Below are 24,358 nucleotides of genomic sequence, written 5' to 3'. Positions count from 1 at the left end.
AGAGATAATCAGAGTTATATCGTCCAATTCTATAATCAAGGGACTTACAAAAAATTTTTTGAATCCTTTCAAGCCGAGACTTATGAATACCATAGTGTGGAGACCAAACAACACTGCCAAATTCTAATATACTTCGGACGAAGCTATAATACAAAACTTTTAACGCAAATGTACCATTGAATGGTTTACTAAAACGCAAAATCATTCCTAATTTTTTATATGCTTTAGCCACGATATTATCTAAATGTTCATTAAAGGAAAGTTTAGCGTCCAGAGTAATTCCTAAATCGCGAATCGACGAAACACGCGAGACACTGCTACCACTCAATTTATAATCAAAAGTAATTGGGTTATGTTTACGGGTAAACGTGATAGTGTAGCATTTATCAGCATTTAGAATTAAGTTATTTTGCCGGCAGTACTCTGCAAACCGTGACAAATCAGATTGTAATGCAACACAATCATCCAGATTTTTAATCGTTCTATAAATTTTTGTATCATCTGCGTAAAGTATGTGGGATGAAGATTGAAAGACAGTACCCATATCGTTAACATATAAGACAAATAAAAATGGCCCCAGATGCGAGCCCTGAGGAACACCTGAAGGGATGGGTAGAAATCTCGACCTATAGCCCTTAAGTGCGACCGCCTGGCTTCTATTACTTATATATGATTTTAACCATCTGAAGAGGTCACCGTGTATACCGATCTTAAAGCTTCTGAAGTAAAATAGAATGATCTAATTTATCAAAGCATTTCGAAAAATCGGTATACACGGCGTCCACCTGATAACCGGCATCCAAAGCATCAATAATATGTTCAGTATAAGTAACTAGATTAGTGTCCACGCTTCTACCCTTGAAAAAGCCATGTTGCTGCACAGAAATGTCTCGGGAGACTAGAGCCGTCATTTCATTCGTCACATTCGTCACAATTTGCGAATTTTAGTTAAATATACTAGTGTTATCAACTAGATTTATCGAAAAAAAAATTGCCCCTACAGAACAACTCAGTTAAAAAAGATATTGCGAAAAAATCTTTAAAATCGAGGTTTCGCTCTCAACTGTTTCCTCCTTCATAACTTTATCAATCGTAACGAAATTTGAGAATCTGAATAACAATGAAATAATCTGTGTAGGACCGTTTAGTTTTTTTGGCTAATACCAATTTGGAATACCAAACCTTTTTTGGTAATTTTTGGACTCTAGCGTCTTTAAAAATAAGAACATCAAAACAATCAAAACGGTCCGACACAGATAAAAAAAAAAATCTGTGTTGAAAAGATCATTGCTCTATCTTTAAAAGCCAGGGAGGAAATAGTCGAAAGCGTTTGTATGGGGAACGACCCCTCCTGTATCGTCTTCAGTAGACTTCAAAATTTACATTAAATTTGACGATTTTAATGACACTTGATTGAATCGCTGCTAATATAACTAGACAATACATGTTTAATTGTTTATCACATTTTGCCCCGTATGTGAGTGTGTACGGGAAAACGTCCTACTTTTTCGATTTTTATAAAGCCGGTTTGTCAATTTATTCATATAAAGATACAAGTAAATCTCGCCTTAATGGTAACCGACAAAGTGGGACGTTTTACTAAACACACGTGAGACAATTAGAGTCAAACCAAGCTAAGTTAGCAGCAATTTTGATAGCTCGCCTAATGTTTAAAAGCTTCATAATTTACAATAAATTTTACGATCTTAATGACATTTATACTTTCAAAATAGCGACCAACTAAACTTTTCACGTTTACCACAACCAGAACTCACCACTATACTCCGGCATTATAAATCCAAAGGGCAAACTTCGTGCGACTGCGACCTCTGACGCGCGCGCTCCGGCAGTGCGGCGGAGAGACTGCGCGAGTTTATGTAAACACCGGTATTAAAGGCAAGCTGCGCGGGAGCACTGCGTTGAAAAAACCGAGTGTGAGTTGGACTCGCGCGCTGAGGGTTCATTTGCCACGGCTCATGGGAACCTGGGGTCCGCTTTGACAACTAATCCCAAGATTTGGCGTAGGCACTAGTTTTTCCTTCCAACCCGAAGGGTAAACTGAACCTTATTGGAATTAGTCCGGTTTCCTGACGATGTTTTCCTTCCCCGAAAAGCGACTGGCAAACATCAAATGACAAATGTGATGAATGTCGTGTAGGGATAACGACTACATATAAAAAATGGCATTCTGTTTAGTCCGTCAGTTAGATCGTCCAAAAATACTGACCACATATTTTTCGCTTTTTCTAATTAATGAAAAAATACAAAGATATAGAGTATCAAAGTTCCGGAGTGGGGGCTTGTGAGGTCACTTCTAAGTAAAAATTGTACCTAGGAGTGACGTCACGCGAAACTTCAACGCACTGTACCGTCGTCATTTTTCGTTTACGAGAAAAAAGAAAAAATACGTGTCTAAAATTCTTTGATAATCTAACTGACGGACTTGACAATGACTTTGATGTTTGATTAAAGTCCTGTCGCACTAATTAATCCATTTATTATGCAAGGAAACTAAAAAAGCATGTGCCGAGAGATGGCAGTCTATGCACACTGCACAGTGATTACCAGGGAGCGTACTTTTCATGCCGATGACATTAATCTGACGTCACGCTCCGTATAGGGTGATCCCAAATAGTTTTATTGTAAATTATTAATCATTAGTCGTCAATCATTTTAATCGTGTGCAAATTACTTCAAATACAGTAGTCCATTTACATGTGGCATAAATAATACCTACTTGAAATGTAAACGTGAATAAAATTATTTGATTTGTTTTTATACATAAATTTAATTAAATAGTATTGTTAACAACACATTACAATAAATACGTAGAAAAGAGAATTCCTCTGTAACGTAAAGCACACCATCCTTCTTGCATTCATTAAAATTTTATCTATCATCTAAAAGATTAGCTCGTAAGACAGACTTGCCAGAAAAATCTAAACAAAGTATAATTGTATACAGCGCCATCTATCGATGAATTGCCTAATTAAATAGCGTAAAACTACGTAACCTAAGTACGCTGTTGGCTTTTATGATCATAATGTTTGAGCCGTGTTATTAGACACATATTTTTTACATAAGAACGTTTTCATAACCAAGAGGACTTTCGAAAAAAAATAACTAGAAAAAGTAGATTTTGTAAATCATTTTCGCATTTCACGATACCATGTATATGAAAGCCTGAAAGGGAATTTCATAAATCCTGATATAAATAAATAAATATTATAGGACATTCTTTTCTTACACAGATTGACTGAGCCCCACGGTAAGCTCAAGAAGGCTTGTAAAATCGCCGTCAATAGAAATTGTCAACAATGTAAACAAACCATTCTATAAAATATCATTATTCTAGCACAATTTTTTTACTTAAAAGGTTGAGGATCATAATGTGATAAGAATTGATTAAATAACACATGGATTTAGCCAGTATCTGATGAGTTAGAATGGAAATTAAAGACATTTTGACTACAAGGTTTGTTTACATTGTTCACAAGTTCTATTGACGGCGACTTTATTGTGGGTACTCAGACAACGATATATAGACAATGATATATAAATATATACCCCCTTATTCATAAAAGTACTCTAAAGTTATCAAGCCGATAAAGTTCGTTTGTCCTTTTCTATCACACCAATACGTCGGAAAGGGACAAACGAACTTTATCGGCTTAATAACTTTAGAATACGTTTATGAATAAGAGGGATATTATTTATGTATTTAGGTATACTGGGTATACTAATAAGAGGGATATTATTTATGTATGAATGCAATACATTCATTTTTAGGGTTCCGTACCAAAAAGGTACAACAGAAACCCTTATGGGGCGACTCTGTCCGTCTGTCACATTCCTAAATATCTCCAGAACTACTAATGCTATCAACTTGAAATTTGGAATAGTTGTGAACACTGTGAACCTCTACAAATAGAAGGTATAATTTTTTTTAATTTATTAATTTTAATTGTAGAAAATGGCCAAAATGAAAGGGGGGCAAACTGTAAATTTCAAGTTACTAGGTCAAGTGGGGTATCGTTAGAAAGAGCTCAAATTGAAAGTAAATAAACTATTTTTTATAATTTTTTTGTTGTGGAAAAAAAAAGAATTTTGAAGGAAAATATTAAAAAAAATACCGTATCATCCTGTGACCCTCCTTGCGTTACCCCGGAGCCTGGGTCCGCTTTGACAACTAATCCCAAGACTTGGCGTAGACACTAGTTTTTTTTACGAAAGCGACTGCCATCTGACCTTCCAACCCACTTTATAAATATATGTAAATACTTTCTTCTTAAGACTCCGGAAAAAATATCTGTGCTCATCATGAAAATATTGAATGCTGCAAACCAAGATGCGAACCCAAGACCATGAGGTCAGTCAGGGTCACTAACGACTAGTCGTCAAATTTGTATCCGTGGTACCTAAGTATTTAAAATTATTTTCGGAAGTCTAAATAGCACTTCAAATGCTTATAATTTCCATAAATGGTGCAAAATAAGTCTATAAAAAACTAGTTTTAAATTATAATGTAGAAGTTTGCAAGTTTGGGTTTATTTTATTAGATAAAAGCTTTACGAAATTACGATATATTTAATATTTATACATTCGCTGGGCTTAGTTTGAATACTATGAATTATGATAATTTATGATCATTTCCGAGTTTTCCCAATGTTAATTAATTCTCTACATCTGTTCTAAACTCCCATGGTCATACATATAATCCAGTCATGTTACTCGATGTACATTGTACATCCATATTTCCATACTAATATTATAAATGGGAAAGTGTGTGTGTCTGTTTGTTTGTCCGTCTTTCACGGCAAAACAGAGCGACGAATTGACGTTATTTTTTAAGTGGAGTAGTTGAAGGGATGGAGAATGACATAGGCTACTTTTAGTCTCTTTCTAACGCGAGCGAAGCCGCGGGCAAAAGCTAATATATTATAATCCATACTAATATTATAAATGGGAAAGTGTGTGTGTCTGTTTGTTTGTCCGTCTTTCACGGCAAAACGGAGCGACGAATTGACGTGATTTTTTAAGTGGAGATAGTTGAAGGGATGGAGAGTGACATAGGCTACTTTTTGTCTCTTTCTAACACCCCACTTCCCTAAAATAGAGGGTTAAAGTTTGTATGGAGCATTCCGCAATTTTCGAATTTAACGCGAGCGAAGCCGCGGGTAATAGCTAGTAATAATACAGACGGTCAACTAAATCTTGGCACTTGGCACGGACGAAGGCACAAATCTAATTTTTTTTACTAAATCTTCGCCCGTACGTACGTTTCAATCAATTTTTGAGTGTTTTGGCGCGCCGATGATTTCGCCTACGTCAAGGTTTAGGAAGGCACACGTTTTACGAAGAAAATTTGCTATGAATGTTATTTTACATGACTTTTGTCCTTCCCAAGTAACACATATTAAAAAACGTCAAAAACATATAAAAATAGAAGTTTAGTATGCCTTAAAATTTGACTTAACCCAAATATTTTACACTTAATTAAACAAAGAATTTCCGCAATTTTGGCAATTTTGTAAATCATAGAGTAACAAGCATTCGTAAACAACAATAGGTACATAAAAACGAATTGTGAACAGCATCCCTTGAAGTTAGTTAAACTGAAAAATATACCAAACATGTTGTGAGCATAAGCATAAATTAAATATAACAAGATCATACCATCCCATACATTAAAATGCGACCGCCTACGAACGCGCTTACACTCCACCACACATAGATGGCGCCACAAAAAATACCTTGTTGCCACCGATTATTTGTAGATTGGCATTAAGTGTCAATTCCGAGCCGTAAATCTATGTCAAAAGTGACACTTAGCGCCATCTACAAGTATAATCGAAAGCTACAAGACATTTTTTTTGTGGCGCCATCTATGTGTGGTGGAGTGTAAGCGCGGTCTTAGGCGGTCGCATTTTAATGTATGGGATGGTATGATCTTGTTATATTTAATTTATGGCATAAGAGAAATTATATAAATAGGTACTCTAAATAAATATGATGTAAGAAAAATCTTGGAAGTCGCGTTCCTAATGATCATAGTCCAGACAGAAATTAATTATGATATAAATAGGAGCAATTCTAGGGCATAATGTCAAATGAAGATATTGAAAACATATTTTTTGACGGAAAATTCCAATATGCGAAGTAATAGGTAAGTAGCTTTATTTGACGTTCATATGCGCATTGTAATATGCCTACTTGAAAAATAAATATTTCATTTTCATTTTCATTTTTCATTTCATTTTCATTTTTTTCATTTTCATTTCATTTTCATTTTCATTTCATTTCATTTTTTCATTTTCATTTTCATTTTCAATGATGAGGGTATATAGAAGTGACGCCTCCTTTATCGTCTTAATAAATGAGGCGTCACTTCTCCATACAAACGCTCTCGACTATTTCCTCTCTGGATTTTGAAGATAGAGCACTGATTTTTTCAACCCAGATTAATATTATTTTAATCTGTGTCGGACCGTTTAGATTTTTTTGATATTCTTATTTTTAAAGACGCTAGAGCCCATCAAAACATTTCAAAAACGGACTTATTGGTTATGGCGCAAAAAAGGTTTGGTATTCAAAATTGGTAACAGTTAGCCAAAAAACGGCCCGATACAGATCATTTCATCGTTACTCAGATTCTCAAATTTCGTTACGATTGATTAAGTTTTGAAGGAGGAAACAGTCGAGAGCGGAACCTCGATTTTTCTACTCTTTTAACTAAGTAATTCTGAATGGTCAATTTTTTTTGTTAAATCTAGTTGATAACACCAGTATATTTTAAATAAAACTCCCAAATTGAAAGGCATCCTTTCCATTTTAACATTTTCGCTTCTGTAGCGTCTCCTTGCTCAAGTGGGTTCAGGACATCCCTGTTTAATGCATTAGGCCGTTTTCACATTATCCGATCCGATATCGGATGTCGGACCGACATCCTACATCCGATAAACGCTTCCGATAGTGTCGGATGTAGGTCCGATAAAACGCATTGTTCCAAATCAATGAAGTATGATTTTGTATCAAAAAACATTAAAAAAAAATTTATTTAATAGTTATAAGCACTATATTCCAAATATTATATTGTAAAATTCAAATAACGAGCATAAAAAATACTCAGAGTTTCAGGCAAAATAATAGTTATTTGTTATACAAGGGGGCAAAGTTGTATTTTAACACACGAGAAGATACATTTGCACCCGAGTGTATTTAACACAAAACTTTTCCCCTCACTTTAGCGAGGAAATTTGATTTGTTCCCATAGTTGCGTACGTGACTAGAAGTATAGGTATAGCGCCATCTCTCGGTGAATTTACTAATTTGCGCGCATGTATGGTATGTTGGTTTTTCAGGGAAAAGCACCTGTTAATACAGACATTTTTTTTCTTTCAACGCTTTTCATGTGACAGATTATTGCAATATCCGATATCCGCACCGACGAATCCGGTTTGGATCTGTTCATCTGGAAAACTCTAGACGGCTAGTTTTCTGTCTCACTGATAACAATGAGGGTAGTTCGGGAAAAGAAAATATAATAGCAAAAATATGAAATTACTTGCCTTTTTATACAGGGTGAAATACCAGTAAATAACCTAACCACAAAATTAATAGTTATTTGTTATACAAGGGGCAAAGTTGTATTTTAACGCCGAGTGTGGAATTGAAAAACGAGCAAGTGAAAGGAATCTATAGTTGAACCACGAGCGAAGCGAGAGGTTCGAGAATAGAATCCTGAACTTGCGAGTTTTTTAACACACGAGAAGTAAAATACATTTGCACCCGAGTGTAACACAAAAACGTTTATCACTGCTTCCAGTAGTTTCACGGGTGGTAAATCATCTTTATTACTAGATTCACCGACTTTTATCAATTTTAAAGCAATTAATTTGATTTTATTCAAGGTCAAATTACTTTACCCACTAGTGGATAAAATGCGTTTTTACCCGCTGGTATTAAAGGACAAAACACGTGTTTCCGAGCTAGTGAGGGGAAAAATATTGAAAAAACCCCCGACCGCGACATAGTAGACCGATTTTGATGAAACATGGCTAAGAACACTACTCCCGACTAACTCAGCTTTCAGACAAAAAAACTAAATCTAAATTGGTTCATCCGTTCGGGAGCTATGACAAAGTAGGTACCAGTGCTGGACAGTGCACCAATGCGTGGAGGGTGTCATCTATTCAGTAATTTATATAATTTAATAATTTATCGATTTAAAATGAGAACGTAATAAATACGTTTTTGTGAAATACCAAGAAAACTATGGACTATTATTACTACTAACACAAATCCGACATGTAAAGGAAAGTAGAAACATAAAATATACTAAAGAAATCAACGCTTCATTGTATCCTTACTTTTGCCTAGATCCAACGTTAAAAAATGATATTAAATTGGTATAATATTTCGAGTGCCTGAATACATCGAAAAAGACGATCGTTATCTTTTAATACTTATCCAGAAATCTAGATTTATCACTTAGAAAAATATAGTGTTCGTTGAATTGTGCTTTATGAGAAGAGTTTCTTCGGTGTCTACTTGATACCTACAACTATTAGAAAATAATATTTGTTATAAATAAGTTTTTCTCTTTACTATGAATAAAACTTGAAGCGATTTATAATTTATACCTATGACAGTTCGTTTTTGTACTTACATTTTATATAAACATCAACTTGGTCGTCGACTTAGGGATAGGGGCTGAGATCCGCGTTCCGGGTCGTATCTGGTGCAGGGGATTTCGTTGGCTATACAGCGTGGAAATGCTGCTAGTGTGATGGGAACCTTTGGGCCCGGTACGACTCGGGCGGGTCCTAGTTAGATTGTGCGTATGTTGTTGTTGCAATAACCCACATATGGGTAAATGACGAAGCCTGTTGCGGATAACTTTATTGTTTGTGTGTAAGGACGACGCCTGGTTGCTGATTTATGGCTGTAACCTCATGACGAAGCCTGCGTTGCGGATACTCGGTTGTTAAATATTTACTGTTATTTTTGTCCAATAATGAAATAAAAATTAGTCCATTTAAACATCAATAACAAATGGACCAAGTTAATCTGATAAGAATATTTTTACAGTATTTTGATTAGTCTGAACAAACCCTCACAAATCAAAACAATAAATGTCAAAATAGTATAATGGTCATGGAATCAGTAATGTTGTGGTATAGAAAATGCGTATTTATTATTAGTTTTCAAACATTTTTTTTATCATTGATTTTCTATAACACAGACTTAATCTCACATATACAAAAATGCTTATGTAGTTATATGTAGTGAGTAATATGTATACTCAGACTCAGACAACAAAATAATTATGACATAGACATTTTATTAATAATAAATATTACACGTTCATCAATTATTTAACAGCAATTAAATTAAGATTAACACAATTTCAGTCTAATTACAATTTCGAATATTAAAATGAAAAATGCATTAGTTGATTACATTTATGTCCTTTCAGATTTAATATTGTCTTCGGTTACCGCGATAGTTACTCATGACGGGTGAGTCACCCGTTGACCACGAACGCTGTAAAGTGTTCGAAACGTCAGGATGAATTTTAAATTCATTATACGAGATTTAATCCGTGTCCATAGTTTTATTTCATTCAGATTTGTGAAATTGATTATTATACATAATTATTATGTAGTAATTTACATTTATACTAGAGATGCACCGAATATTCGGTTACTATTCGGTATCCGGCCTATTCGGCTCTTATTTTAAATTCGGCCGGATACCGGATAGTGACGTATTATCCGGCCGGATACCGGATGTGCTATTTTTGATTGAATGATTTTGGGGTAAACAAATTAAATGTAAAAATAACAGTTACGGTATTCATACTTATAATCATAGCCCTTTATTATTAAAAAAATAATCATTTAAACAAAAACTTCGGACTCCGTGCGAAGTTCATTACGAAACAAGTCAAAACCTGCACGACGCGCCCGCTCCCTGCTTAAATTGTAGGTAAAATTCTGCTGTCCGAATATTCGGCGGCCGGATACCGAATATTCGGCTGATGGTTGGGACGAATATTCGGTATCCGGTATCCGGCCAAACAACTATTCGTTGCATCTCTAATTTATACATAGAAAACATCTATGACCCAGGAAGAAAATACATGTATTCATCACATGTCCTTACCTAAATTCGAACCCATGACAGTTCACATGCAAGTAGTCGTTTAGTTACTTATTATCTTCATTGATATTCATGGTATATACATAATTACTTGTACATTAATCCAACTGAGTCTTTACCTAATTAATTACAATCATTACAATGTACGCAGCCTTGGAAATGCCGGACGCCAGATGTGTCGCGTCGCCGTAGGCGCATACTGTACGTCAAATTTGTCAAATTACTCAATAATCAACACCATTGGTTTCACCTACAGGGGGACCCTGTAGGTAAAAAAAAAACTGTTTAAGGTAAACGTCCCAATGGATGACACTGACCCAATGTATGACTATTTCACAGTTTATTTAAAAAAATAAGAAAACGGTTAACGGTATAAACAAGATACAGGACTTAATCGATCGTCAGCGTTATCTATGAATTTTGTTTTGAATTTGTGAATGATAAGTTTAGTAATTTTTATTCTGTGGGGTAGTTTTTGCAAGGAAGTGCATCTAGCTGGTTGTGCGTCGTAATTTTTACTAAATCTGTTAAGAAACTGCATTCGAAAAGTGGAAATAAAAACCAGGATTTTGAAGTTACTGGTAAAACATCATTATAAACTGTTTGATGATACATTAAACAATTGATTTAGTATATTGAAAGTAGCTTATTTTCCTTACTTTAGTATTTTAAAGACATGTCATTAACTGGAACAAATTTTTAGATTTTACTATTGTATGACACCCGCGTCATTCATTGGCACAAAATGTAATTTCACAAGTTTTTATTTTAACAATAAATTAAGGAAGTAAAACATACGTATAATATACCCTGTAAAAATAAATGTTCCATCTATCACGTGAGTAGTGTCTGACATGGGTGTCATACACTCTTTTACTATGGATATACAGTGAATGACAGGTACGTATTTACATGTCATTCATTAGGTCTAAAGTATAGTGTCATACACTGGTTACAGATATAGATAAATAAAAGTAAAAATGCCTCCAAACTCTAAAAATATAGTTTAGATGACGTATTAAAGGCATTAGACGAAGTATCGAGAGGGGTAGCTGTTGCTACAGCAGCTAATAATTACGGAATTACCGTATTACACTGTCATACATTAGGACAGCCTATTTTTTTTTCCATAGTCATATATTGGGACATACGAGTTTTCGCGTGTTATCCATTGGTACAATTTCAGGTCTCAAGGGAAACTGAAATTATAAAGAAATGTTATTACTATTATACAATGTTATGTTTCACTGACATAAAGGAAGGATTGGTTCATAAATCTGCATACACCAGTAGTCTGTATGGGTGACATAATAAGTAGTTTTCATAGAAAATGTCTCAAATCCCTCCTAATAGTGTCATTCATTGGGACGTTTACCTTATTTCAGTCATTTTTTATAGAATTTTACAAACAAAACTCTTAATCTATTATTATTTAGATTCTAATTGAGTTAGGTCTAATTGAGATCATGCATTACATTACAGTTTCAAAGTTAGTATTATAATAATATACTTACATTTTAACTACATTTATGTCAATTCAGAGATTAGGTAAATTGTTCAGCAACATACTTTTATATGACTTTACTATTTGCTTATCTGTTCTATTTTCTACCAATGGTGTTGATTTCATATATACAAAACTTGGTACCTACTAATATTGACTACTTATGTCCCAATTCACCGATTCTTTTTTTTTCAAATATTAAACTGGTATGAGTTAGTGAGATACAAGTTTTATACCACTTTTAAAAACTACTTATTCTCATAAAAAAGAAAAATCGAATCGATATCGATCGAACCGAGAGATCATTCACAAGGATTAAATAAAATAATTTGTTAAAATAGATATTAATATAGTAAAGTCGCCATCAGATATATTGGAGCGGCTGGGGTATTCAAAAATATCAGAAATTCAAACACGCACTTATTTAGATATAAAATTGTTGTGACCGTGTAAGTATTAAATGGTGCAAAATTATATCTTCAAACCAAATTCGGGGAAATTGTTCCCTTTCGTCTTAATGGTTCTCGTCCATTATTATTATTTATTTACAAATATAAAGCAAACAAAAACAAACATTAATTCTTGTCCTAAAGGTAAAACACCACCCACGCCCTCGATTTCACAAACTAAGGATGTACTGACAGAAATGTTATTGCAAAAAATCAATTTCCGAAATAATGATTAATATCTGTTTACACTGGATCGATAAACACGATAAATCAAGCACGGGCGTAGATCATCGATCAACGCGTGTCGTGTCGTGCGCTGCGCCGGCGCAGATCCGGGCTCGTGACAACAGGGGCTTTATCCAGTTCACCACGGCTATGGGTACTAACCACTAAGAAAGGACTCCAGAATATTTCAAGATTTTTTATACATACGGAATCTAGACAATATTTATAGGGCAAACTCCAAAATTTTAGGAGAAAATCGATCGACCAATGGCATCCTCATTGGTAAAATTGTGTTGTTTACTAAACAAATCAGTATATTTAAAAAAAAAACAGTAAATTAGATACTATATATTGATTTAGAACGATTTAGATACGGGACTTAATCGCGTAAACACTTACATTTTAGGCCCGACGTTTCGAACATCACATTATGTTCGTGGTCACGGGTAGATTAAACGTCGGGCCTAATATAAATGTAAGTGTTTACGCGATTAAGTCCCGTTTTGTTCTAAAATTAGATACTATTTTAAATTGTGGCGTTACAGATTGCCTTACTTTTGTTTTTATGATATAGTTTTATTTATACTGAACTCGTCCTACAGGACAACAATGGCGAAATGTTTAATTATATATCGATATAGAGCGAGAGTGGTCAATTGGTCATACTGTACGATAGTACTCTTTATTATACTGTGCTATTGCATTGTCATCTAACTTGCCCCCTTTTTTTTTTTTAAATACTACGTCGGTGGCAAACAAGTATACGGCCCGCCTGATGTAAAGCGGTCACCGTAACCTATGGACGCCTGCAACTCAAACAGTGTCACATGCGCGTTGCCACCCCATTAGAAACTTGTACATTCCCTTTTGCTGTGTTAAGTACACAGCAAAAAGGAGTGTACAAGTTCCAAGAAGGGTTCGGGTTGCCGACGACTCAAAGGACAATAAACGGAACAAGTTAGTTCCGTAAGTCCTCCCGTCATCAGCACACCGCACCCTCGTTGAGCTCTGGCAACCTTACTCACCGACAGGAACACAACACTATGAGTAGGGTCTAGTGCTATTTGGCTGCGGTCTTCTGTAAGGCGGAGGTACTACCCCAGTTGGGCTCTGCTCTAGATTCGAACGAGACGATATCCGCTGTGCCCTACCTTGGTACGCATTTATTCAGCTACATTGTTGGTAACCGAGAAAAGGGTCATATTGAACTTACTAGATATGTGCTTATAGATTATCGTACAGTCACTGGCATAAATAAGTGATGATTTGTATACCTATCTTGTCACATTAACGTCGTGTTTGAAATGTCATACGGAATCGTCAAATGATTTAAAGCGGCAAGGTACAGAAATCATCACTAATTTATGCCGGTGACTGTAAATATTAATTATGTACCTACTCAAATAACAACCATAACAGATTACTTGAATAAAAAAATTAAAAATTTAAGTTCTGATCATATTATTAATTAAAAACCATATCCTTCGTCATTACATTGATGTAAATGGTATATTGTATTCAATATATTTTTCGTGACTTTGACATTTTTGTTATGAAATCGTTTATTTGCGACGGAATTTTCCTTGTTTACACCGGTGACATTGTATGACTTTCATTGTCAGGACTTTCTAAGCCTTCTTAACTTACTTAATTAATTAGTTCTTTTCTCAATATAGAATTTCAGTAGCAAATTCTATAATAATATATATTATGAAAGACATTTGATATTTTATGAGTTTAAAAACTATTCTCGTATCAACCACCGGTACGCCTATATTGAAGTATAGTAAACACCCCAATAAGGCCGGTTCACACGTATTAAGTTGTCAAGTAATTAACTTAATTTTAAGCGACTTAAAGCGTGTAAACAATCAATTTAGTAATAAGTTACAAGTTAAAATTTAGCGTGCACTTAAGCAAGTAAATTAGAATTTTGTCTATTTTTCGGTTAAGTGGGTGGGCGTGAATTTACCACTTGACACGTTTGGACAGGCACAATTTAGATAAATATTAGTTAATTGTATAAGTTTGGCGGAGCGGTTGCAATCGTATGTTCGTGAGTGAACGATATTTTTTGAAAAATGTTGAAGTGGTCGGAAGACACTAAGGTAACGGACCCAATCATGGACAGTTTAAGATAAAATTTTGCCTATTTTTGATATTTCACTGATACGTTAAAAATTCTACCGCTAAGAGTGTTATAACTTGAATGTCTTAACCTTCTTTTACATTTCAAGCGTATTGCAGAATAGATACTCCTATCGGTTTCTTCGTAGTTAACAAATTAAAACGATATGTTTTTTCTCCAATCATGGACGGCAGTTCTCCAGTAATGGATCCCCCATTATGGACAGTGAAATAAGTTTAAAATTTTGCTTTTAAAGCCAACTGATACTCAATGAGTCAATTTTATATACCCCAAATAAAATTAGTTTGGGTTATTTTAACGTAGGATAGTTTCTTGTAAATTTTGGTTACGTAAATTGTTCCTTTTCCATCATAGGAGGTACGCTTTTTTCCGGTTCCAGTTATGGAAACTCGCAAAATAACACTATTTCTTTATATCTTTGGAGCAACAAACTAGTATGTTTTATACCTTATCTCATACTTAATGCAGTAAGTAAAACTCATTCAAGTTTACGCCGAGAATTATTTTTTTATTATTTATTACATGAACTTAACTCTCTTAGCAACATTACTAAGAATTCGTCCTGATATTTTTTTCAGTAAACTGATGACTTTTATCATGCCGCCAAATCCTTCAGAATTAACAGAATTAAATGAAACTTCAAAATTAATCAGCTCTATGACTCTAGTTTTTGGTATTCCGTCAGTTTTTAGAAACTAATTTTAGATACTTATTTTTATGCATTTGTGTTTTTTGTCCATAATGGCATATATCACCTTCCGTTATAGGGTATTTTACGTTACAGTGAAGTTTAAGTTGCAGTAGCGCTATATTCATTTCTTCTGCTTATCCACTGCTTGAACGCGCTGTTGATCGTCCATCTCGGGATGACTAAAGAGCTTAGCTGTTTACAACGTACAACGTACAAACGATTACTTAAAATTAAGTCGCTTAAAATTAAGTTAATATTTAGTTAATTACTTGACAACTTAATACGTGTGAACCAGCCTATAACCGAAGTGGTACCAGTTACCAGTCATGGGATGGGATATAAAGTTTATTACCATCCCATGACTGGTACTGACTGGTAGTCCCTGTACAATATGTACCTATTTGTCATCAGATTTTAACCGCTGGCAACATTTGATTTGACCGTCTGCTTTGTCCATTACCGGAGCAAAACCTCATAGTTTTAAATTGCTTATACCATTGACATCCATTGCTGTAAACGAAATAATAATAGGACAATCAACTTATAATATGCATAAAGCGATAGATATTTTTTAATACAGTTGCTCAAAAAGTGCCCGTTTTTTGGCTGTTTAGCGTGCGAGAAGTTGTATTTTACGAACTAGTGCGTAAAAAGAAGTATACGTTCCATTTTACGACTACTTACCGAGCTGTTTTCATATTAGTCTAGTTTACTAAGACAGAATAAAACTATAAACATACTATTAAGTTCCTAATATTTATAACGTTAATTTTCATATGTAATTGTTTACTTTTAGTCATGCTAAACATAATTTATAAAATGGTTTATACTTTGAAAATTCGGTCATAATGAGTCGTGTAAACATAATAGGATTGGAACGAAACGCGTCTTCTACTGTCAAAGTAGAGGCGTCTACCATGTTTTAACTGAATGCACGTACAAAAACCTCAATATGTTACGCGATTTGTCATAATTATTTTACGTTATTTGCAATACGTCGGGGCATAAATGGATCGATTAAATTAAAATGTGGTTGTACATTAAAGAATCGTCCCAAATCGTAAATGTTTATGTTTTTATGTCACCCCATGAAATAAATTATGTTAGATGAATAGCAAACTCGAAAATATGCACGCAAGTTTAAAAGCTTCAAAAATACGCCTTTGAATTGTCAAATAATCCGTCAATGTCCATGGGAAAATTGATAGTTCGGATTGTTTTATTTCGTTGTAGTAGTGTTTTTCGCACCTGTATTAAAAAATGTCATTCTTCACTCGTCCCGAGGACTCGCGTGCCGCTCGTGGCAAAATGTCTCGGGACTCGTGAAGTAATGACATACTTCTCGCACTTATAACGAAATGTACTATTAAAGATGTCAGTCAATTATCAAACATACTCAAAAAGTTCGCTTTAATAATAATATATGTCCTTGTCATAATAGATCGATCGCAACGCCGGGCCGTGCTCGCCGACATCACCATCCCCCATGATGAGAATCTCGTGAAAGCCGAGGACAAGTCCAGTAAGTACCTAGACTTGGCTTACGAGATAACCGCCATGTGAGATGTTGATTCGACGATCATTGTCCCGATAGTCGTTTCAGCGAACGGTCTCATAGCGAAGAGTCTCGACCAACATCTCGAGAGACTCTCGCTAGGTGGTTGGATCAAGGGTCAGATGCAGAAGGCGGTGATCTTGGACACGGCGCGGATAGTCCGACGGTTCCTCTCTCTGCGGCCCTAACCACCGGCACCTGGGCACCCTAGGTTAGGTTTTTTATAATATGTTTATATGTTTTTATATTGTTTTGTAAGTGTTTTTTTATTTTACTTTTATACTCATATTGTAAAAAACCTAGCTTAAGAGAAAAGATAAATAAAGGAAATAATATAGGTATGTCCCATTATTGGTGCCATAATAATTTTCACCTGAATGAGACTCGCTTGGCAACTCAACCATGTGGAATTCGTTTTTCTCTCATAATTGGTTCCGTTGACAAATAAACTTGTTCAAAGTTAACTTGTTGAAGCTTTTACTCTGTTTTTATCTTTTACGATTTAATACTGGACTGACAAAGCCCATACAAAAAAGCGTACCCTTGAAATGTATGGGCGGCCTTTTAGGTTTAGAAGTTAAAACTAAATGGTGCAGTTTCGCAGCCTGAAAGTGGCCAAAATCATATTTTCCCCAAATAATTTTGCGCGTTTTTTTTTTATTTTTTATAAGAACAAATGACATATTTCTTTATTTGAAAATCACGATATCACGTCAATACACATTTTGAAAAATGTATTTAATAGGTGGCGCTAAAAAATCGAGGTACGATGATTAGTATGAAATATGTAAATCCTATATAAATAATCCTTGCCTTGAATGAAATTCGCCAGGGCTAGTCAACCATCGGGAATACGTCTATAGGAAACGTGGACTACAAGGTCGAAAATTTGAATTTATCTAGGCTCTAGAATCCGGGGCACTAGGCACCGTGGGTCCTACAGTCACGATCGTTCTCATTATGACTCTCTAGTGCATAACATTGCATGGTAATTTGATTTTATATAGCGAGTATAAGCCACAGATTCCATATATACCTACCTACCATATATCAAATCAGGCAAACGCACTTACTAAGAGTGTCAAACGAAATCAGTCAAAACTTTGGTCAGCTTTCGGGCGTCAATTTTTGAAGGTTGAAGTCAACGAAAACATAAATAACGCTTTGTTACGTGATATGATATTTAATCTGTTATATCCACCCACACCTCGGACAATGGCGATCAAATATATGAAAGAGGCGCGTTCCTAGCACACAGTCTAAGCTCGTGTAGGTGAACGCGTACTATTGAAATTGTGTGAGTGAAATATGACAGGTCGACTGTTCACGTTTTGACAGGCGGTAACTGTGTGGTAACCGAGAGGGGGTGGGCGGCACTTTCAGCCGGGAGCGGGAGTGGTCATACTGTACGATAGTACTCTTTATTGTGCTGTGGCAGGGGCGTGAGACGTCGAGTCTCCAGTCTGGACAAGAGTCTCAAGACGCCTGGATTCACCTTTATATGTATTTTTATTTTTTGCTAAAAGCTTGCCCTATATTTAGACATTACTTGTCCGCGTCTGGTCGGGTCGCTCCATTTTGCAATGTCCTTCACTTCACTTCCTTGCCACGTTGACATTAACACTGGTTAAGTAAATGCCTAAGTTAACCAGTATGTTATATCAAAGAGGATCGAGTATTAAAGAGCGTTACTGTCAAAGCAAAATGTGTAATCACAGTGCATAGACTGCCATCTCTCCACACAGGCTTAAAACTTTTGAACCTCAGTTTTGACAATTTGGCCCATATTCTGAGCTTGATATGTTTTAAAATGTCAAATTTTAATATTAGCGCCATCTAGCTGAGCCTACCCCAAAGGTGTAACGCCATCTAAGTAGGTCACCACTGCTTTATCTATATGGTACTGAGGTACGTTTTTTTCTTAGACTTTATCCGTCTAGATGGAGTTATATAGGTCTTTGGTTATATTGATATAAAGTATTCGACCCATATAAAGTATAGTCCAGGTATTTCATGTCAGATCGAAACTTCAAAAGTGTAAGATACTCGCCCTTAGAGGGAATTCGTCTGGTGTCGCTTTAAAACACTCCCTTCGGTCGTGTTTTAACCTTATCGTCTCTCGTTTCGAATTTCCTCATTTTCGCATTTGTATTGCAATGTACGGAAGCGGGAATCGACTTAGTCTTATGTAATTTGTAACAAAATGGATTGAAAAGCCGATCGCTTTGCCCGGGTTATTCGCTATGCCCGGACTTCCCCTGCGTATCGAATGTCGCCCCAATAACTTGCGGCTACGGTCGTAGGTATCGATGTGTGCATAACAAAGCAGCACAGCAGTATTTCTCAAACTACAAGGCCAAGGGGTTAAATAGAATAGAATAGAATAGAATAAACATTTATTCGTGAACACAGACAAGACAAAGAAAACATAATAACAACAAGACAGAAAGTAATGAAGTGCCACGAAATGGCCTCATCTCAGCGTGTTGCTGGTGACTTCCAGCGCTGATCTTCCGATGAGACCATCAAGTGAGAAAGATTCACGGAGGGTAACAGACAGAAGAAATGCAAAATATATGTGATACAAGAAAAATGGACTACAGTTAAAAAGAATAAAATTGAAAACATTACAAGAAAAATAACAACAGGCTGTGATATAAGAAAGATCTAAGTATACAAAAGAATAAATCAATGTTATATAACATCAGACGGTCCGGTCTGGGCTAGCGCGTGGTAACCCTGTCTGCTAAGCCGCGCTCCTGGGTTCGAATCCCGGTAAGGGTATTTATTTGTGTGATGAGCACAGATATTTTTTCCTGTCATGGATATTTTCTATGTATATAAGTATTTGTATATTAAATTAATATTATATATATCAGTAAGTCTATATGCATTCCATACATCTTCCATACATACTTACGACAATTTTCTTTTCATTGACAGACGAAGATACAAGTTTTTTAAAAAGTAGTGACGATATATCGTTGTCTGACTACCCATAACACAAGCCATCATGAGCTTACCGTGGGACTCAGTCGATCTGTGTAAGAATATGCTATATAACATGTCACACTAATTATTTGTTCGACAATTACAAACCATCATCTAAATCCACATTGCGGCAGGCTTCGTCAAACAGATTTTATTTATAAGCACTTAATTAAACAGTATGTTCGTGCGCGTTTATGTTCTGAGGGCGCTGACATGTTCCAAAAATTGGAACTTACAGATGATCATCCTCATCCTCCTTGCGTTATCCCGGTATTTGCCACGGCTCATGGGTCCGCTTTGACAACTAGTCTTGACTTAAATTAGAGCTTATTGGAATTAGTCCGGTTTCCTCACGATGTTTTCCTTCACCGAAAAGCGACTGGCCAATATCGAATGGCATTTCGCACATAAATTCCGAAAAACTCATTGGTGCGAGCCGGGGTTCGAACCCACGACCTCCGTAATGAAAGTCGCACGATTGTTTTTCAGTACAGATTGTGCCTTTTTTACGCACTAGTGCGAGAAGTGGTTCATTATATGTCAGGTCGGAAGTTCGGAAGGCCATGTGTACTGAAAAACTTCGTACAATACACGTGCAAAATTGGAATTCATAACTCGTATCGCACTTGTATCGTAGTATACTATCTATGGCTGCATCCGCTTCATTACCTACAGTAAAAATAAGGATTTTATTCTTTACGTACATTGTACCTACACTCACACCCCAATGAGTTTTTAAGTCACTTATTTGAGAAGGAAAAGATCGTGAGGAGACCGGTCTAATCGCTGAAAAACTTTTTACAGAAATAAACTTGACTGCAATCCAAGCAATATTCTCGTCCGGGAATTTCTTACATAGAAATAAGGATGGATGGAATCTCTAGAAATTCTCCGTTGCAATAGAGATTGAAAGTTTCGCATAGCGTACGGACTGGTTCGCAGTCTAGGTCGGAAATGTACGAATCGCGACAAGGTACAGTCACCGGCATAAATATGTGATGATTTCTATAGTTTGAAATGTCATACTTAATTGTCAAACGATTAAAAGTGACAAGGTACAGAAATCATAACTAATTTATGCCAGTGACTGTACAAAATATTCTGGTGCCGTAGCCGAATGGCACTTCTACGACGCGAAACGAAATAACACGCCGCGAAAGGTAGTCTGGCTCTGTCGCGCCGCGCTAATAGGTACGCAAGAGCGATAGAGATATACCTACGAGAGTTTCGTTTCGTGAGCGTTTCGTACGCTGGCCTCGCAGCCAAATGGCATTTTAGCGACGCCAAACGCCGCAGAAATGCAGTCTGGCTCTATCGCGCCAATACGCAAGAGAGATAGAGATAGATATCGTGCTATGCATACAGGCTGCGTAGTACGTAGCGAAATGCACAAATGCTTATGATAATACTAGCTTTTGCCCGCGGCTTCGCTCGCGTTAGAAAGAGACAAAAAGTTGCCTATGTCACTGTCCATCCCTTCAATTATCTCCACTTAAAAAATCGCGTCAATTCGTCGCTCCGTTTTGCGGTGGAAGACGGACAAACAAACAGACACACACACTTTCCCATTTGGGCCATTTTTTTCAAAGTTGTCCACACCACTTTTTTTTTGATTTGGAAATTTTTATATGGTTTCCACTCAAAACCGTGAGCTCTTTCAATTCTAATAGGAGAAAAAAAGTGCCAAGGCTTTTTTCCCATTCCGTTACCATTTTTTCATACATTTTGTATGGCGGTAACGGAATGGAAGGTTCGAAAAAATTTATGGAAATCTTGAGACATTTTTTTTCCTATTAGGATCGAAAGAGCTCGCGATTCTGTATTAATCGCGTAAAAATACCCATGTTACAAAAAAAGTGGGGTGGACAACTTTGAAAAAAATGGCCCATTTATAATATTAGTAGGATCTTCTCTTCTGTATTGACGCGACCGAGTCAGGCAGCGTTTCGTTCGGCGTCTAGCGTATACGACTGTCATTCGGCGAGGCCGGATACCTAACCAACGTAACAATCGCTTACGCTTTGTGTATCGTAACTAGCTTTCATTATCGTTCCTCTGTAGTGGCTCAAGTGGCGCCACAGAGCTAAAGTGCATTTCTATCGCCATCTACTACTACTTGGCCACACTCCTCAAGTGGCGCGACAGAGCTATTTAAGCGGTATGATCAAGCGCTCGGTTGCGATTTCAATGTTTTTCATACGAAAACCCTCTTAAAAACACCGTTCACGAGACAAGAAAAGTTTGCAATCGCTATACAGCTATCGCTATTGCTAACTCAAATAAGATCTGTCGGTAAGTGACGGTTACATCGACGGTTAAGCCAATTGCGTGTCATTCTATGCAGTAATTAAAAAGTCATAATTTCAGTCGCATTGTCATCTTGATGGAATTATGAAAGTGGATCTGGATCGTGAGTAATTACTTAATTGTCATTGGAATCAAGGCGTTATAGGAAATATGAATTTGTGATGGGTCGATTGTACTCTAAGGTTAGGGTTAGGCACGCTACTTTGTTTACAAGGCCTGGGTACTTTTTAAGCGACTTCAATAAAAAAAAAAATAATACTTATGTACTTAAGTCAGTCTTAATAATACTTATGTACTCAAGTCTCCTTCATGTGTTAACCGATTTGGTAATTTTGATCATTACAGGAATTCCCATGAACATTTCGATTATTATTCAACAATAAGTCAGTATAAAACTTGACGGTTTTTTTTCCAAAAATTTTTTATTTTATTTTTTTATGTTCAAGTTCCAGTCAAATTATATCCCGATGACGGAATCCATAGAGTAGTAAGTATAATATACATCGTGTTTTTTTTTGTTTTCCGTTAACTTCGACACGCATTTAGGTTCATCATCAGAAACCACTCTGTATATCAGTTTTTGTTAAATTCGAAAAAAACATTTTTTTTCATTTCCATACATAATAAATTGATTAATTAGTGTGAGAGGACCTCATAATCATAACATTAAAGTCATTGTCAAGTGTTTGACCGCACATGTCAAAACAAATAAATTAGGAAGTGGTAAGGGATGCCACACACGTGTTCAGTAATATTTTTTTTTTAGATAACCGCAAGAGTTAAGAGGCTAGTTTCTTAGAGAAATTGATTGTATTTGAACTAAAGAATCTTCCCTTAAAGTTAACGGAATTCAATAAAAACATGGTATATAAGGTGTTACTTACCAAATTAGTTACGGATATTTTTATAGCTGAATATTAGCTCTGGCGCTGCGCTCCTGGCGTATATTTATGTATGAAACATCATAGGTTTTGTTATGTTTTTTGCACCAGTTACATTTGTCCCCCAGTCGGGATTTGCCCCGCTATACCTTATTTTGTTATTGTAATTTTAATTAAAGACAACTAAATGAATAATTGTTCGACAAAGAACCGTTTAAAGACGAATTCGAGACCAATTTTTGCTTTTTTATTTTCTATTGAGATAATATATAATTTACTTGCCTTACTAAAACTAATAGTTTGTCTTTAAAAACTGCGCAAGTACCTAACGCAAGCCATGGTGGACAGAGGAGACCCGATGATCCCATGACGCCCTCGCGAACGGCACAGAGGGCGAAACGCGGGAGTGGGGTATAGTGGGTAAACCTCTTTCTCTCCCTCTCGACAAGAGAGGGGGCCGAAGGAGGGAGTCCCACACACCCCCCCTATCAAGGCCTTCCCGCGGCTGGGGGGACAGTGCGTAACGCATTCCCCACTCCGACAAAAAAAGTACCTAACGCCGTGTCTTGCGTGGGCGACCGTCGCCGTCGCGTCTCATACTTCCATATCGATAAGATTTGATTTCGTATGCGTCGCATCGCCGTCGCGCGACCGTCGCTCACGCCACGGTGTAACACAAGCAAGAGAAAAACATCTCAGTATTACGATTAACGTTCTAGGAAATGTATCTTCCTAATAATTTCATAGATCATGCATTTCCAATAATAATTATGATGTGGTTACAGATCGTGCAAAAAAACCCTCACGACTCGTAATAATAGGTATAAATAATATGACCACAGAGTATGACGATTACAACTTGTTAGAGTGATGATGAACTCAGGTCTATATGATTCTAACCTTTATATATATATTATGTATGTATTGATATATTTATATATTGGTTAGGTACTTATTTTGTATTTTATTTATGTACTCTAGTATGTAATTTATTTAATAGTGTCATTTTGTATTTATGTAGTTTATATAATTGTTAGCAATATTTTGGATTACTTTTGACCTTTATTGTACCTACTCCTGTAAGTTTGTCTATCTTACGTACTGGAACGATCCTCTCATCTTCTCCAAGGTTAGCTGGAAGAGATCCCTTATAGGGATAAGCTCGCCTTTGTATCTCTATTCCTACAAATTGTATATAAACTGTTGTACACAATAAAGTGATTACTACTACTACTACTACTAACCTGGGGGCCGATTTTTGAGTCTCACTGTCACTAAAATACCGGTTGAAAACGGTGAATTGCCTATTATTTTCAGTGACAATTTTTTAATTCGAACGCCGTGAGACTCAAAAATCGGCCCTCTGGTTAGAATCATATAGACCTGAGTTCATCTTCACTGTAACAAGTTGTAATCGGCCGGCTGGGGGCCGAATTTTGAGT

The 24,358-nt window shown here is 36.0% G+C and overlaps 1 protein-coding gene across 3 annotated transcripts in view; it reads right to left on the bottom strand.

The window, feature by feature from the left end:
* LOC125241225 (acyl-coenzyme A:6-aminopenicillanic-acid-acyltransferase 40 kDa form) overlaps positions 1-24,358 on the bottom strand; it is a 105,901-nt gene that overhangs the window by 26,909 nt on the left and 54,634 nt on the right. Inside the window, exon 1 of one of the 3 annotated variants that reach the window (XM_048149592.1) lies at positions 1,776-1,901. The exons of the other annotated variants lie outside the window; for them this stretch is intronic. Coding sequence (XP_048005549.1) covers positions 1,776-1,791 — 16 coding nt within the window. The 5' untranslated portion in view covers positions 1,792-1,901. Of the gene's footprint in view, positions 1-1,775; positions 1,902-24,358 lie in introns of those variants that run through there. 3 annotated transcript variants of the gene reach the window in all.

This window comes from Leguminivora glycinivorella, chromosome Z (genome assembly GCF_023078275.1).
Source record: "Leguminivora glycinivorella isolate SPB_JAAS2020 chromosome Z, LegGlyc_1.1, whole genome shotgun sequence".
Taxonomy (NCBI): Eukaryota; Metazoa; Arthropoda; class Insecta; order Lepidoptera; family Tortricidae; genus Leguminivora; species Leguminivora glycinivorella.
Note: the sequence above shows the minus strand (reverse complement) of the source record. Positions and strands in the feature narration are given on the sequence as shown.